Genomic DNA, 17236 nt, shown 5'->3' with positions numbered 1-17236 from the left:
TACACTGAATTGTTTTCATATATTGCATATAGTTACCTTTATGTCAATTAAAGTGTTGCAGGTGTTACAAGAAAACAGAAGGTAGTTTTATTGAATACAACACCTGGGAAACTAATTTAAACCAGATTATACAAACCTCTAAATAGGTATAATTGCAAAAACATTTATATAACATTTGTCTAAAAATAGCTGTTTAACATTTAGCTAATGTTTGAAATAATCTGTTTGAAACAAACTGTATTACGATTAACTTATTACAAAATAATAAAAAAATAATGTTTTGCTTATGTTGAGGTTAAAAGATTCTTATCTATCTTTATTCCAGATTAATATCATGAACTGTATTGGAATCAAATAAAATGATTGACAGTGCAATCTCAGAAGTGTACCTTTAAGTTTAATTGGCTTACTGCCAAGTAAATGGGTATAGGGTTGCAGCCTAAATTTACTCAAATTACTAAAAAAAGAAAAGAAAATTACTCATCTTTACTCAGAAGTAAGTGGCACTATATTTAATAGACCTTACTCTCAGAAGTACTCTCAGGATTGCAGCCTAAAAAGATCAGTGCATTGCTTTCCCATAATTAATTAATTAATTAATTACAGGAAAGGTATTTTAAGAAACTGCCTCTTTCTCCATCACTTTTGTCATACTTTTTCCATTGCAAAGCATAGTAATTGCTTTGTCTGTCCTGTCAAGACCAGCAGTTTGCAAAGGCCTTCACTATGAACAGTATCGAATTCTGATTGGGAGGACTAGCTATGAATATTGTCAATGGCCTGGTTCACATGTAACAATAATCCATGGTTTATTTAAGATCATGGTTTGTTGCCGTATCTGGGGTTTATCTGGCAGACAATCAAACAAACCATGGTTTGTTTTTTCAGTCCCCAGGTTGTTTGTTTCTCTCATCCTTTATCCGTGCCCTCCCTGTATTCCAACTGCCTTTGCGGCACTGCAGTACTAACATGTAAAGAGGCTGTTGTGGTTTTTTTTGGTTTTTTACTGCTCTTGCCTTCTGCCTGTGAAGCATTGTGAAACAATCAGTGAACATCCATCATTTTAGGTTCACATGTAACAACAACCATGTGGTTTAAACAACCCAAAGTTCACAACCAAACTTTTCTTTTTTGGGTTGTTCATGGTTAACAACCTATAGTTAACCCATAGGTCTGGATTCAAACATAACAACAACCCATGATCCATCATTACATGCATATCAGATTTTGGAGGCTTGAAACAGGTCCTTCTCTGTGATGTCACCATGGCTTTGGAAGCATGGCTTTGGAAGCAGCTACCCAGAGAGCAGTGTTAGAATCTGGATTCTAATTTTTTATGCAGCCAGGTATTTTAAAAATAGAAAACCAATTCTCTATTTGTGCTTATGTGGTGTTCATTTATTGATTTGATTTGTACCTGACTTTTCTACTAAAAATGGCACTTAAGGTGGCTTATAAGCACAATTAAAATGCATTAACACAATAAAACAATACACTGAAATACAATAAAAATAATGATTACAGAATATAAAAATAAACAGCATCCAGTCAAACAGAACAACATACAGGCCAAAAGCTTTCTTGAACAAAGTGGTCTTTGCCTGTCAGCAGAAAGATAACTGAGAGGTACTTCCACAGCCTGGGAGGGGGACACTGAAAAGGCACTCTCTTGGGTCACCACCAAACACACCTCTGAAGGTGATGATCTTGAAAGAAAAGCCTCTATAGAAGGTCTTAAGAACCAGGCAGGATCATAAGGGATAAATAGTCCCAAGCCCTATAGGGCTTGATTAGTCATAACCAGCACTTCGAATTTAGACTGGTAGCCAGTGAACCTGCTGCAATAAGGGAGTCACATGCTCTCTGAAACTGTCCCTGGTCAACAATATGGCCGCAGCATTCTAGACCAGCTGAAATTTCCAAACAGTTTTCAAAGGCAACCCCAGGTAAAGCATGTTACACTTGCCAAATGGGATGTAACTAAGGTATGCATGTGACATGCAGGGCCAGACAGGTGCAGTTGACACACTAGCCTCAGCTGTGCAAACACAGTCCTGATTACCACTTATTCTAAATAACCATGAGCATTTTTGCTGGAAAGCTGAATAAAAGCCTTTGTGAAATCCACAAAGTCTACTTTGCCGTATTTCTCTGCAAATACATTGAATCTGGAATTCAGCAAAAGAGATATCTTTAATTCATGAACTGTTCCTAAAACCATGTTGTGCTTTATAAAGATGTTATGTGCCAAAAAAAACCCCAGTAAGGTACGATCTCTAATTTATAAATGCAAACAAGAGGAAAATATCCACTGATGCTACGAAGTTTTATTACTGGAACTGACCCAGTGCATTTTAATATTGTCCTTGCTTTTTGATATTTAGTGGTGCAATTCTCTTGTTTCTAGATCTCTAATTTATTAGCGACAAATATAGATTGCAATTGCAAAGCCCATCCCAGCCACTTAGCACCCTTACTTGGATCACCTTAGTGACCTCCTCCTGAAAGATATATTTCATTCAAGGCTGCTATTGTTTCAATCTAAGATAAGCAGTATCTTTATCAAAGAATTTCGTAATATCTTCACTTTATATGTTGCAATGTTTAGTGACAAATGTCAGTGTTTCAATGGCAAAGAACCAGGATGTTCCACAGTTGGGAGAGTTTACCTAGTGGTTTTGAAGTGAACGATATTAATTTATGGATGATAAGGCTATCAATGACTACTAGTCATTAACTCCCAATATCAGATGCCCCTTCCAACTCTTCTATTCTATGATTCTATCCTTATATATGCCAGTTGCTGGGAGACATGAGCCAAATGGTGCTATTGAACTCATTTTTAACAAGTGGAACTACAAGCTCCTGAACTGTAAGGAACACCTGAACTGTAAGAAACCTCTTTGGTTTTGCCAGTTTATGAGGCGTAGGCAAAAAAACAATTTAAAAAACAAACAAACAGAAGAAACCATCAACATTAATAACAAAGAAAATTATTTATGTCTCCGCTATGCTTCCACAGTGTCAAGCAGACATAAAGCACCTATTCACCTTGGTTCCCTCTAGATGTTTTGGACTACAGCACCAGCATTCCTGACCTTTGGCCATCATAACTGGGGCTGATGGGAGTGGGTCCAAAATGTCTGGAGGGCACCACGTTGGGGAAGGCAGAACTAATGTGGTACCATATCTTACATGAGATAGATAAAAGCATAATACCTTGTTTTATGTGCCTAGAACATAACTTCAGAGGAAATACAAATAGGCTTATCCTGCTGTTCACTGATGTATTCCCAACTACATTGTATGCTTTAGAATGTCCATATTTCAAAATTCCTTTATCGGGCCATGGAAAAGACAACATTAAAAAACAAAAACACCCACGTTTGATTTTTCCAGCTTCACAATGTTGACAAAAAATGGTGAAATTACAACTGCAATAATTGAGGGACTAGCATTGTAAAGAGAGGCAAATAGTCAGCTTGAAAGTGGGAAAATCTACCCTTGGCAGACACTCCACTGCACTGTTCAAAGCATCAACAGTACCTTCTCAAACTGGGGAGAGGCAACGAGTGGGGTGCCGCAGGGCTCAGTCCTGGGCCCAGTGCTCTTCAACATTTTTATTAATGATTTGGATGAGCAGGTGCGGGGAATGCTTATCAAATTTGCAGATGACACCAAATTGGGTGGGATAGCTAATACCCTGGAAGACAGAAACAAACTTCAAAGTGATCTTGATAGGCTGGAGTGCTGGGCTGAAAACAACAGAATGAAATTTAATAGGGATAAATGCCAAGTTCTACACCTGGGAAAAAGAAACCAAATGCACAGTTACAAGATGGGAGATACTTGACTCAGCAATACTACAAACGAGAAGGATCTTGGAATTGTTGTAGATCACAAGCTGAATATGAGCCAACAGTGCGATATGGCTGCAAAAAAAGCAAATGCTATTTTGGGCTGCATTAATAGAAGTATAGCTTCCAAATCGCGTGAGGTACTGATTCCCCTGTATTTGGCCCTGGTTAGGCCTCATCTTGAGTATTGCGTCCGGTTCTGGGCACCACACTTCAAGAAGGATGCAGACAAGCTGGAGCATGTTCAGAGGAGGACGAGGATGATCAGGGGTCTGGAAACAAAGCCCTATGAAGAGAGACTGAAAGAACTGGGCATATTTAGCCTGGAGAAGCGAAGATTGAGGGGAGACATGATAGCACTCTTCAAATACTTGAAAGGTTGTCACACAGAGGAGGGCCAGGATCTCTTCTCGATCATCCCAGAGTGCAGGACACGGAATAACGGGCTCAAGTTAAAGGAAGCCAGATTCCGGCTGGACATCAGGAAAAACTTCCTGACTGTTAGAGCAGTGCGACGGTGGAATCAGCTACCTAGGGAGGTTGTGGGCTCTCCCACACTAGAGGCCTTCAAGAGGCAGCTGAACAACCACCTGTCAGGTATGCTTTAAGGAGGATTCCTGCATTGAGCAGGGGGTTGGACTTGATGGCCTTATAGGCCCCTTCCAACTCTACTATTCTTTGGTTCTATGATTCATGTGTACCCATCAGCACATCTACACATTAGTAAACTCCCCATGCTGTTTGAATCTCCCGACTCTGAATTAAAATCAGGAAGAAGTATGCTAGCTCTACATATGTAACTTACCTTGGTAACAATGTTGCGATTTGTTCTAATGAGATAAATGGTGAGTGAACTTCAGTGGAGTCACTTCCTTGAGCACATTTCATGCCTCTTGACTATAATTCTTATTGTACTCAAGTCTGCTTGACATGTAGGAATCATGAATTCTATATTTAAACCTTGGATCTGTTCCAGGACTTTTAGAGATAATTAGAAATTCAGACTGAAAGAAATAATAATACATCTAGTATGGCAACCTACAATATGAACTTAAGGTGTTTTTAAAAAAATATTACTATGCTTAATTCAAACTGATTTAGATTGTTTATTCTGTAAGCCTATAATAAATCACGATAATAAGATGGTGGGCAGCAGGGGGCCTTGCTAGGTTTGTGGCACAGGCCCATCGGAGACCTATTTGCCTATGTTAATTTATATGTACATATTCACGTTTTGAAGTTTTACAGCTCTTTCCTTGACTTGGCAACAACCCTCTGCTTCATTGACAGATTGAAAAGGGTCACAGTGCCACGACACAGGCTCTGAACAACAGGCCTGGCCGCGGACACTCCCTGCTCAAGCTAAGCCCCACTACTTGAGGAGCCTGAGGCGAGGGACAAACACCACCTTTCTCCAAACTATGTGGAGAAAGGGATTAAATTGGAAGGATTTCAGTAATAAATCAAAGCGCTGTGAATTATATGTGCTGCTGGTGATTTAATGTCAGAGTGGGTGTTAAATGTATATAACTTCAGATGACAAATGCCAAAGAGACACGTGGGATTTTTGTGGTAGTTAAAACACACTGAATAAAAATTTATTTTAAGTTTCACAAACTTTGTTTCGAAATAAAACTTTTCAAAACCTTTTTAAAACCTCTCATCCAATCCTTTCTCTCTTCACAAACACACTTTCCTTTCTCTCACACAATCACTCTTGAGCTTTCTATATTATCAGTATTGTTTAATATACATCAACTGACTATGTGCACACCACACTCAAAAGACACCCCTCTGTACACTGATCCTCAAACTCTCCAGAACAATAGTACTCTACACACACAAAGAGCTAAAGCACTAAAAGCTAAAGACTCTAAGAGTACCTAAAAGTCTTCCCTCAATCCCCTCAGTCATCCCCTTATATATCACTCCTCCCCCCTCCTAAGACATTCTAACTCCACCCACTCAGGTCAACATTCTAAGCACAACAGACATACCAGTTGTAAACATACATTAGGGAACTGAGTTGTGGGGTGTAATGCCACACACAGCCATTAATTGCAATGCTTTGAAACACTGGGCAGTATCCAAAACTGCCCTTGCACTAGTTGGAATGAGTCATAGCACAATGGGAAGCTAGTGCCTCCTAGAGCAGCTGGAAACTAGCCAAAACTATCATTTCCGGAACAGAAGAGGTCAGTGGAACTTCCAAAACCTGACTGCTTGTAGCTTTGGATTCTACCCTTTTACTTTACACCAGTGGTTCCCCATTGGTGGTCTGCAGACCCCAGGGGGTTCATGTAACCCACCCAGGGGGATCCGTGGCACCATTCACAAATTAGCTCTGCAAGGTCTGCATTTTAATAAAAGAAAATATTTATTTATTTATTACATTTTTATGCCGCCCAATAACCGAAGCTCTCTGGGCGGTTCACAAAAATATGCCGTCTCCCACGCTCCATTTGCTTCGACGGTGACGTTATGCGCGAAAGCACCTGTGTGATTTAGCGGCTAGCTTCAGAGATTACTTCCCTGTACCTAATCCTGAAAACTCATGGATAAGGAATCCTTTTGAATGTGGTGATGTACAACTAACAACTCTATCTGTGGAAGAGCAAGATACACTTGCTGAAGTGACTTGTGATGTTCATTGAAATCATTTTTCAAAGAATATAGACTGGACCAATTCTGGGTGAAGGTTTTCCCTGATTATAAAAAGGTGAAAAAGCTTTGAAACATCTAGTTCCCTTTTGTTCCACATATCTTTGTGAACAAACATTTTCGACATTTTATGTTACAAGCATAGAAATCGGCTCGATGTTGATCCAGATTTGAGATTATAAGTTGGAAATATTGAACCAGATGCGAAAAGGATTGTTCGGGACAAAAAGAGGCATGATTTCTCCCATCACATTTAGGTTTAGTAGCTGCTATACATGTCATAATTTGTTCAATTGTAAACTAGACGTTAGTAAAGTTAAATTCGTCTTTGTATTCCTAACTAAATCACTGTCATTTTTGCGTGGTAATATCACAAATTTTATGGTCTGTTTTTTAGTATACCTAAAATCTTTGCTTATTTCCCCTTATTTTCTCCAAAAAATTGCTTCACACAGGTAACTACCATAGAGATAACAAAATTTTCAAAAATGGGGGGTCCATGGCTTGGCATTTGAAAAACAAGGGGACCGCAGTACTTAGCTGATTGGGAACCACTGCTTTACATTGCAAAAAGCTTAGCAAAGAGGCATTCTAGATAGCAAAGGCAAGCTCTAAGTTGCAAGGGGAGGCTCTTTGTGCCTAGAATTGCTTCTGAAGAAAAGAAAGGATGGGATCAAAAACCCCAAAATGTAAACAAAAGAACAGAGTCCAGGTTTTCTCATACTGGAAGTAGCAAGCATGCAACAGTGCTCTTGGGGAATGGGTGGGGAGAGCAAAAAGCTTCTGGAATGCTATTTGGGGTTCACACCAACATCTCCAGAGAAGGAAGAAAAAACAAAAACCACCTCCTCAATAGACGTTTCACAGGGAGTGGGCAGTGGCAGACCTGGCACCAACCGAGCCATCCATGCCTCTGGGAAAATCTCCTTCTTCTTCCCCCTCCAGCAGGCCCTGGTATTTTGTGTCCAGTTAGAATATTCCTGGAAGGTTTAACTTTCACTCTTGATCTTTTCAAAACATCATTACTTTAAAAGAGCATGAATGTGTCTTTTTTTCTGAGCCTCTCATTAAGTAATGGGCTCTTACTATGGGATTTACCAATTACAGTGAAAAATATATACTGTATAAACTACTGGTTGCAATCCTAAACTTTCTTAGGAGTAAACCCCATTTAACTCAGTGGGACTTAATTTTGAATAGGCAAACATAGGATTTGGAGTTTGCAAAGAGAAAGGAAGCATGATGCAGATCAACTCTCCAGTTAACTTTTTCTTCTCTGTGTTTCCTTAAGCACCTGTGACCTTGTAGTCCTCAATCCCTTTTCCTGCCCCCCCCTTTGACTGCAGCTTTCCCATGTGAAACTTCTCTCTTTTGCACACATATATCTTATTGACCAGGGCTGGACAGCATGTGCTATCTGTGCAAGGCATCTCTCCAAAAAGAATTTGCTTTTGCCCAAGTTTTATGAACCAAACCTTCTTCTTCCATTTAATCTCCCCTTTAAAAAAGGGTGGTGGTGTTCTGCACTCTTGATGTTTTGCTCCTCATCTAAGCATGTATTTTTTTATTTTTTTATTTAATCATTACCTAAACTGATTCCAAGCCCCACTTGGGAGTCTATAAACCCAAACAATTAAGAGTTCAGCATGTATTTCAGGGAGCGTGGAGAGAAGAGGAAGTCTTGTGACTAAAAAAAGGAAAATCTTTAAAAGCCGGAGTTACTTCTCTGGTAACAAACAAGAAAAGTTTACTTACCTAACCATGCTGCGGAGTTTGCAAGGTGAGGATACACATAAAAGAAAAAGAGAGTGGTGGAGAAACAGCTGTAATTTTCTTCCATCTTCTATTTAAAACTACTTTTAAAAAAACAAGTCATGCCAAGGAGCTCAACAGACAACCAAAGGTGGAAGAAGAGGAGTTTTGAAATGGCAGAAGGAAGAAGAGAGAGAGAAAGAGAGACTCTGTCTAATCTCTTCCTAGTAGCCCCTTTCAGCCTCTTGCAACTCAGCCAAAGCAATCCAGTGAATGAAAGTATACTATGGAATTGGGCCAGCCAGCACTTGTCCGATGGCACAAGGGTGGATGAAAGAGCAGTTCCCCTCCGGCTGGAATAATGTAAATCCCTCTCTTGTTGAGGGCTTTGTGATACAAATTTATGAAGTATACAATGATGATGATGATGCTATATCTCCCCCTTCCAGAATTGGGTTAAATGGGATTGTAGTGCAAGTGCTTTACTTCTTTACCTTCTGCTCTCAAACACACTAGGTTTTGCACACAGGAAAGGGAAGCAGACACAGCCTGTCCTGCTAGGATCTGCACAATGCCTATCCAAAAGCTCAGAGCAAGATGCAATGCTTCTGGAGAGCCCAGAGGAGTGGTGGAGGAGGGAGGGAATGAGATGGAAAAAGCTGGGTGTAGCAGGAGCTGCTTCCCCCACCCCACCTGGCAATAGTGCTCACATGAATCTACCCAGCTTTCCTCCAGGCTCCCCAGCCTCTTACCCCATACCTCTGTGTGGTGCATGGTTTCTCTCACTTGGCTCTCCCCACCTCTGCAGCCTCCATACTGCCTCCATAGCAGCAAAAGGCACTTGATCCAGATAAGGGGTTTTGAGTAAAAGACCTGGGCCTCCAGTCTTGGCTGCCCCTGCCTAAAACCCAGCCCAGAGCTGGTATAATTAATTTCCTCCCCTCAATCTAGTCCTATATGTATGTCCTTATTTATATACCATCTTTCAACTATTTTTTTAAAGTTAAGCCTAATAATTTTAGTTAATTACGCTCCAAAATAGTACTCAAGGCATATATCTCCTGTCAGTTGCAGAACATCATAATGATTCTGACTCAGATTCAGTATAAACATTTTCAGTGCAATCTTATGCTTGTCCCACTAAATTCAGTGGAGTTACTCCCAGGTAAGTGTATATAGGATTGCAGACTCAGTCTCCCTATGGGGATACTTATAGGTAGGTGAAAATATGCGTAGAAAAAATGTCTCTGGTAGCAAGCCTTTTGAATATATATATAAGCAAGCAGGTGAGGAAAATGGTCTTGGAGACACATTAGTATAACACTTCAAATGACCTCAAGTAACAGTCCATCCAAAGAAGCCTTACAACAATCTTCTTGTGAGAGGTCTCCCAATGTGGTGTGTTGCTCAATCTATGCTGACTAGAAGTGGGGAATAGTTGATGCAGTACAAACTGCATTTCCATTTGTTGAACAAAAGGCTGTAAATAGCAGGAAGGGGAATAATTGGCTTATTCATTAAAGAGCAAATAACAGGAAACTTCAATGAAAAGTAGAAAGAGGCTAAGCCTTCTATTATTAATAAAGTGCCTAAAATTTGCTATTACATGACACTTTCTCCTGTCAATGGAGCCAATGTGTTTTATGAATGCACAAACTTAATAGCAGAGTACCCTTATCCCAGAATGATTACTGGAACATATTTCTAATTCTACATGAGAAATTGAATGCTATCCTTCACATAAGAGCAGTCTGCCAGTCAAGGAGTAAACAAACCATATTTAACAATAATATTTTTATACCTTACATGCCATTTTAGAGTATTCAAAGCACTTCAAATATATATATATTGTTATAATATTTGGCTTAGCCATTTTAGCTAGGGTAGTTTGGGGGATGAGTATTGCAGGTTTGGGGGCTAAGTATTTCCTAAGACCACCTCATGATTCTTATGAGAGAGGCTAGATTTGAACTGGAGACTTTCTGATTCAGAGCTCAGTCTCTTAACTGTCAGAGCACACTAGCTCTCATTTAGTGTGGTACTCTGAGTTGTGATCCCACTCTGCTTCTGGGTCACTGCATCAAAATTGACATAGGGTGTCTTGCAAAGGTACACTCTAGCATGCTAATTGCACTCTGGCAACTCACGCCATAGAAATAGGATGCCAGATCCATTAGGCAGACGCTAGGCATTCAGAAAACATACAACACATTATCTCACAGACATAATAGACAGAGATTTCTATTAGCACAACACTTGGTCAGCTGCAAAGACTCTGCAAGCTTTTCACCTGATTAGCAAGTTAGCAGCCAATAGGTGGAATGCCTGTATAGCAGCGCAAAAAAAAAAAAAAAACCCTGTCAAGATTGTATCTACATTGCTATAACAGTCAATGGTCTGAAATTCATGTGCAATTGTATGAAATTCATGTGCAAAAGTTTCAATCTTTGTACTGCTCCAAATCATTTAGTATTATAGTTGCACAAAAGGTTTTGGCAGCCTTTTAAGGCTGTAAATTTATGACATTCAACAGGGAATAAAACAAAGCTTATAGTATTTCTTTGTATGGGTGCATAATGTAGTCAGGAAGGTGTGTTCTTTCAGATACAAAAAATAAAGGTCTATTTTCTGTATTCAGAAGAAGTTGTGCCATATAATTACATCTTCAAATACTGTATCGCATGCCAATTTCTGTGTTTGCAAAATTATTCCACTTTTGTGGAAAGTGTATGAGAGTAGTTTGTGGACAAGATACACATTCAAACAGCACAAATATTTTACAGAGAGCAAGATTTCAGATACTTTTCATAAATATATTATGGAGTGCAACTGAAACAAAGCCCCCTAAGATATTCTAGTAAAGTAAAAGCTTAGGATTCTCTGTAAGTACATAAATGGCTGGTGTGAAATTTGACATATGACTAATTTTTAATATTCCATTTAATAATTCAGTCCTCAATAGGCACTTCCATATAATACAGAGTAATCCTTAAAATGCTAATGTGAAAACATGTATGACATCACTACTATCTATCCATGCCCTTTCTTTACTGATAATCTTTTTAATGAGTACAAGGCCCAGGATAGAGCCCTGTAGCACCACTCAAAACCTCCCTCTAGTTTGACAAGGGATCTATTGAGCACTCCTTGAGTACAGTTTTCTAACTAATTGTGAACTCATCTGACGGTACTATAATCTAGCCTACATTTAACCAAAATTTTATCAAACACTTTGTTGAAATCAAGATAAATTATGTCCACAGCACTCTTAACAATCCACTAAGTGCATCATCTGTTCAAAAGAGCTTTGGCAATCGAGTAGTATAGATGTAATAATTAAATAATATTTTTTAAAAAAATTAAGAAAAGATTAGTTCAGTAGTTTTTGTTGTTTTTTTATTGGACAATTTCATGCTAGCTTCTAGGGGTGGGTGAAAATTTTGTTTCAGGTTTTAAAATAAGAATTTACTAAAAACTTGCAAATTTCTTCATATTCTGGTTGGGAAATCTTGAGTTTAAAAGCATCTTAATGTGTGAGAAACTGACAAATTCGTCTATCTGTGTTGAATTAGAGGTGGCACCTCATTTTTATGTCAGTCCTCTAAACTAAATAGCTACATAGCAGGCAGGGACAGCATGGTCCTCCCCATGCTAGGAAAAGTTGTACCTACTGAATTTGGCCAGTCCAGTTTACCAACATTTGCAACTTTCTGCTTATTTTGGATGGAAAGAACTAGAGAATAAAAAACAACACATGAACGTGGGCAAAAGCAAAACCAGCTAAACTAATTTTGTTCATCCCTAGCTTCTACGCATCACTGCATTCTTATCAATATGCTTACAAATTGATATCATCTGTTGTCTTATCTTCCTGGTATTCGAATTAGTCTGTAATTTCCCCTTTTTGAAGATTAGAGTAATATTTGCCAGTCCGAAGTCCTATGGTGCCTCCATGATTTCTCAAACATGCTAGAGGTTCTTAGAGTATATCAGCAAATACCTTTATTAATCTTTGTTCCCTAGTAGTACTATTATTTATTCATATTTCCTTAACATGTTCAATAAATGCAGCTCATTTTAAAAGGTTGTCTTACGTTTCATTCAGGAGCTTCCATCACCTTTGTGGAATACTTCTATCAATGAAATGGAAGAAGAAGCAACAGCTATGGTGTCCAAGCAAGATGCCCAGGAATCCATGAGAATAGCCTGGCGTTACCAGAACGTACCAAAACTGGAGGTAAATTGTATTTCATAGTTTCCTCAAAGAAGGATGTATATTAAATTGAAATGTTTGCTGATTAAAATGACATGTTGAAATGATAAATAACTACAACATTTAGCATTAATGATGGGACTATATCAGCCCCTTTGTTTTGTACTGCTAATACAGGGGTGGAAGATTGCTTAACCCATCCACCAAGTGTTGATTGTCCACTGCAAATGTCCACCAGTAGGCTTTTTCCAGTTGGGACGGAAATGGCCTGGAGGAGATTTTTGGAGGAGAATTGGCATCCATGGAAGTTGACCTGGTTCATATGTAACAACAGCCCATGATTCAGCAACAGCCCACAATTCAACGACAACATATTCTCAAACTGTATTCTAACAAGAGAACATGTTGTTGTTGAATCATGGGTTGTCGTTACGTGCAAACCCTGCATATGATTTAGCTATGGGTCGTTAAACCATGAAAACTCAGGAAGAGGAGTAGTTTGTTTTTGGGTTATAAACTCTGGGTTGTTTGTTGTTAATAAGTCGTAGTTAAACCATAGTGCAAGAGTTCACATTTAACAAAAACTCACTAATCAACAACAACCCAAACTCAAGGTTGCTGTTACATGCAAACAGCCCCATTATGAAGCATCATCTTCTTGTCAGCTGATTCTCCCAACAAATACCCCCACCCCACCCCTGGACTCATGTTTCATTAGCAAAGAAAGGTTTGGGAATATGCATTTTCCAATGTAATGTGTAATTCCACCTTAAAAGGTTTATACTGTCATTTGTAATAAAAATTGTAAATATTAAAATAAAAACACTTCAACAGCAGAGCTATAAAATTTGCTGCACAAGTCTTCAAGAGGCATCCATTCTATTTATACCAAATAGCTTTCTAAATTTATCTGAACATAGATGTGTTTATATAGGTTGAATGAATAGTACTTAGTAGATCCCTCTAGTGAAAGCATGGAATTGAATCAAGCTGTTGACTTGCTTATCCATGTGCGTAATAAGTAAAGTAAGCACTTGAGATTATATCAGCTTCACTGTCACTATAAACTAATCGTTATGAAGGCAGCATGTAAGAAACAAGCCCAGTGGTCAATTCTACAGAGTTTATGGTTGTTACTGTTTTATTAATTATATTTGTCCTTAGGCTAGCTATTTTCTTGCCTAGAATAATGGTATGGTCAAATGTCTAAAATAAAATGAATATTTTATTACACAATTCTAGGAACTTGGTGTTTCTTTGTTTGGCTTCAGTATTTTATATTTTATTTCAGTATTTTACTTCTGATGTAAGTGTAGTCAACTGCCTAGTAAATTCAGCCATATTCTAAAGAATATAATTGGAGTATGACAAAATGATTTTACAAGGCATGGCATGTTTGGTTTTCTGTGTAATTGCACAGACATAGCTATGTATTTGTATCAGAGAAAAGATTTATATATGGTGACATGTCAAATCAAACACCCTCCAGGATGACCATATAACCTCCTCAATTGTATTAATATGAAGCTTGATATGCCATGCTGAACCATCAGAAAATATATTTTATAAGTTGCACAAAAAAATACCAAATTCATACACGGAGATGGGAGAAATACTGACGTTACAATAGAAAACTGATATTTTTGTGAAGAACTATTAGGCTTCCTAGTCTGGTTCATTAATATACCATGTTCAAATGTAAACTATAAGAGACTATAGAAATATGTTATGAGAAAAAAAATGTTCATAATGAAACTAGTAGTTGCAAAGCAAAAGCTTTGTTCATTGTGACCAAACTCTGAGGTCAGTGGTGAGAAGTGCAAGTAAAACCTCTTTACACGTTATCATTGTGGATAGCCTCCTGGGGGGAAAAATTGCTCACAAGTAATTGCCGTAGAACAGATCCCCTGATAGGTTCCTAGTGCACAGATAATCCTGGTGTTTACTATACTGGAGAACTAAATTCCAAGCTAATTGCATCTCTTAAAAACTACCTTGCCATCCATGTCTCTGAATGTACTTTCTAAGTTTGGGTTGACATAGATGACTGGTCTGGCTAGGCTTATTTGGAGGAAAGGCGTGGCTTTTGATCCAGCAGATCTAAAGCAGATTCCTGACACAGAATGCGTATTTGGAGCTATTCTGTCTGCTACTGCCATTTGAGAACTGCCTGCGGCAGCTTCCCACCTACCTGGGCCCAGTGGCGGCCCTCCTTCCCTCCCTGGTATTGCTCCTATCCACTGGTGGGGGCCAGCGGAGTAGCACCAATTAACCATCATACGCCCCTCGAGCCATCAATATATTGGAGTTAGGATTGGGGTCTTCCCCATTTTCTGCTTAGTGCTAAGAATTGTTAAATCCTATCTCTATGACGCATTCAAAGTAGAAAAATATTTTAAATGCTTTGGGTATCTTTAATTGCCTTCATTGCAAAATGCTGAGCAAATACAAGTTTCAGGAAAAGTAGAAAATCTAGTCAGACTGCAATCCTACATCAATTTACTTTGTAGCTAATGTGTAGGATTGCAATGTGCTTTTAAGAAGTTATATTTCAAAATATAAGTTGGCAGGTGTGGATCCAACATAAACGAAGATTAAAAACACCGTTTCTGAAACATTGGTAAAGGTATGCTAACAATACACTTTCAAAATAAAATTGTCTTGTATATTTTTCATGTAAACAAACACATTTTATTTCAATCAATAAGATTTCCTCGGTAGAGATATTTGTCAGGGAAGAATGTTACCTTAAAGATAATGTTATTTTACATTTTATGCTTCTCATCTAATTTGGCAACTTTCCTCCCTAACATGCCTTTTGGTAAAATGGGAGTCTTGCTGCTGAAGCACACCAATTAGGAAGGTGAGTGAAGGTGCTGGTGGAAAAAATTGGGGGATCCATGATAGCTTCATTCCTTTCTGCTGCTACAGAACATTTAAAAACATAAGTAGGATATCTGAGCTGCAGTTTGACAACTCTAATGTAACAGGTACGCAGAGGCTCGGATAGTTGTTATGTTAGTTTTCTATTCAAACGTTTGAAATTCAAACAAAAATTAGTAGATATTGCCTAGCTTATAGCAAGCAGATATAGTACATGTTTTCATTTACCTCTCTCTCTCACTCATATACTCCCCTTTTTAATGAATGAACTGCTTGTGTTCTTAGGGCAATATATAAACTGTCACAGCATGAAATCAATTTTCTGCCTTGATTCATCCTAAATCTGAGAATTTCTAGCACATTAGTATTGCAATTAGAAATGTTAACAGCAGACGGTAGCATAAAGGCACACTCTGCTCCATGACAATTTAGTTTACTTCTCCTTGTGCAGGCTAGTTCATAGGAACCCAAGGAAAGGGTAGGCTTGAAACCACATTCTACTAATAAATTTATCATCTCATGCTTAAGAGAAATGTATTTTTCCTCCCTTTTGCTCTGTCTCTGTGGTCATGCTGCTGCTAAGACAGATTATTCATGCTTACTTGATTCAGGTGGGCTTTTTGCAAGCTTCCCTACTAGGCCTGGGAATGTGGTACATTGAGGTCTATTCATAGGCTTCTGACATAGCCAGGCTTTTATTGCCTGGTGTTTTATTGCTGCCAAATCCTAGTCTCCACCCAGTTTGTAGGCACTGTGCTCATTCTTTAGAATCAAGAAAGGTTATCACCTACCTTAATCCATGCAACTGTGTGGATTAGGGACACCAGTGTTCCCCAGGATTCTCAAAGAGGATCCTGGAAACTTCTTGTTTCTTCTCTTTTGCTGTCTTTACTAAACTCTCTTGGGCCTCAGTGAGGATTTGCATCTGAAATGGGCAACCTGGAGCTTTTCTCAATGAAGACATCAGATCAAAGTTCAGTTAGTCAAGGCCTTTCTAAAACATTAAGGGGGCTTGGATGTACACAATAAAAAGATGAGCTCTGGCAGAGATTGCAGTAAAAACATTCTGATCAGTAATCCGGATAAAGGATAGATTATAGGGCAAAGAACAGCCCTTGTTTAAATTGCTTTGAGAACCCCAAAACTAAATAACTTGGAACTTCTGAATTTATCTTTAAACACGCATTTGATTTGATGATAATATTCTGTTCTGTGGCATTACACTGTGTAATGTGTATAACTAAAATAAAAGCACTGATCATGATTTTTAAGTAAGTACGTTGTGGTTTGAGTTATAACAAAGAAGTAAATATTTGATAATCTTATTTTTACTAGCAGTTCAATTTTTTTTTGCTCATTAAAAGCTTTGCATTTTCTGTTAACTTAGCAATAGTTGGCTTATTTGTTGAAAGACATTTTTCTATGTTTAATGTTTGCTGATTAAGAGATATTGGCCCTTGATGAAACTCAGAATTTATAACATATATACAAACCCTTGGTATTCCGCATAGCAGTTCTTTATTGTATGAATGACCACCCACAAGTCTGACCAATTTTCTATAAAATGGGTGGGAGGGTATGAAGTTAAGACATCTGCCACGTTGAATAACATTAAACAGTGTTTATCTTTTTTAAAAATTGTAATTTTTAATAAAGGGGGAGATGCATTTATTTCTGATTCACGTATAAAATTATAAACAATGGTACAATATCAGACTCTGGTACAATATCAAACACTGCTTCACAGTGCAATAATATGAATGTCTGCTCGGAAATAAGACCTGTTGAGTTCAATGGGACTTTATCCCAGGTAAGTGTGGGAAGAATTGTAGCCCTAGTAACTTGCTTCTCCCATTATTTTTAGTGAGTT

At 38.3% G+C, this 17236-nt stretch overlaps 1 protein-coding gene across 1 annotated transcript in view; it reads left to right on the top strand.

The window, feature by feature from the left end:
• ELP4 (elongator acetyltransferase complex subunit 4) overlaps window positions 1–17236 on the top strand; it is a 193746-nt gene that overhangs the window by 23264 nt on the left and 153246 nt on the right. Inside the window, exon 4 of the mRNA XM_063118781.1 lies at window positions 12376–12507. Within this exon, the coding sequence (XP_062974851.1) occupies window positions 12376–12507 (132 nt within the window). The remainder of the gene's footprint in view (window positions 1–12375; window positions 12508–17236) is intronic.

The sequence above is a fragment of the Elgaria multicarinata genome, chromosome 2 (genome assembly GCF_023053635.1).
Source record: "Elgaria multicarinata webbii isolate HBS135686 ecotype San Diego chromosome 2, rElgMul1.1.pri, whole genome shotgun sequence".
Taxonomy (NCBI): domain Eukaryota; kingdom Metazoa; phylum Chordata; class Lepidosauria; order Squamata; family Anguidae; genus Elgaria; species Elgaria multicarinata.
The sequence above is the reverse complement of the archived record's forward strand: the minus strand, read 5'-3'. Positions and strand labels throughout refer to the sequence as shown.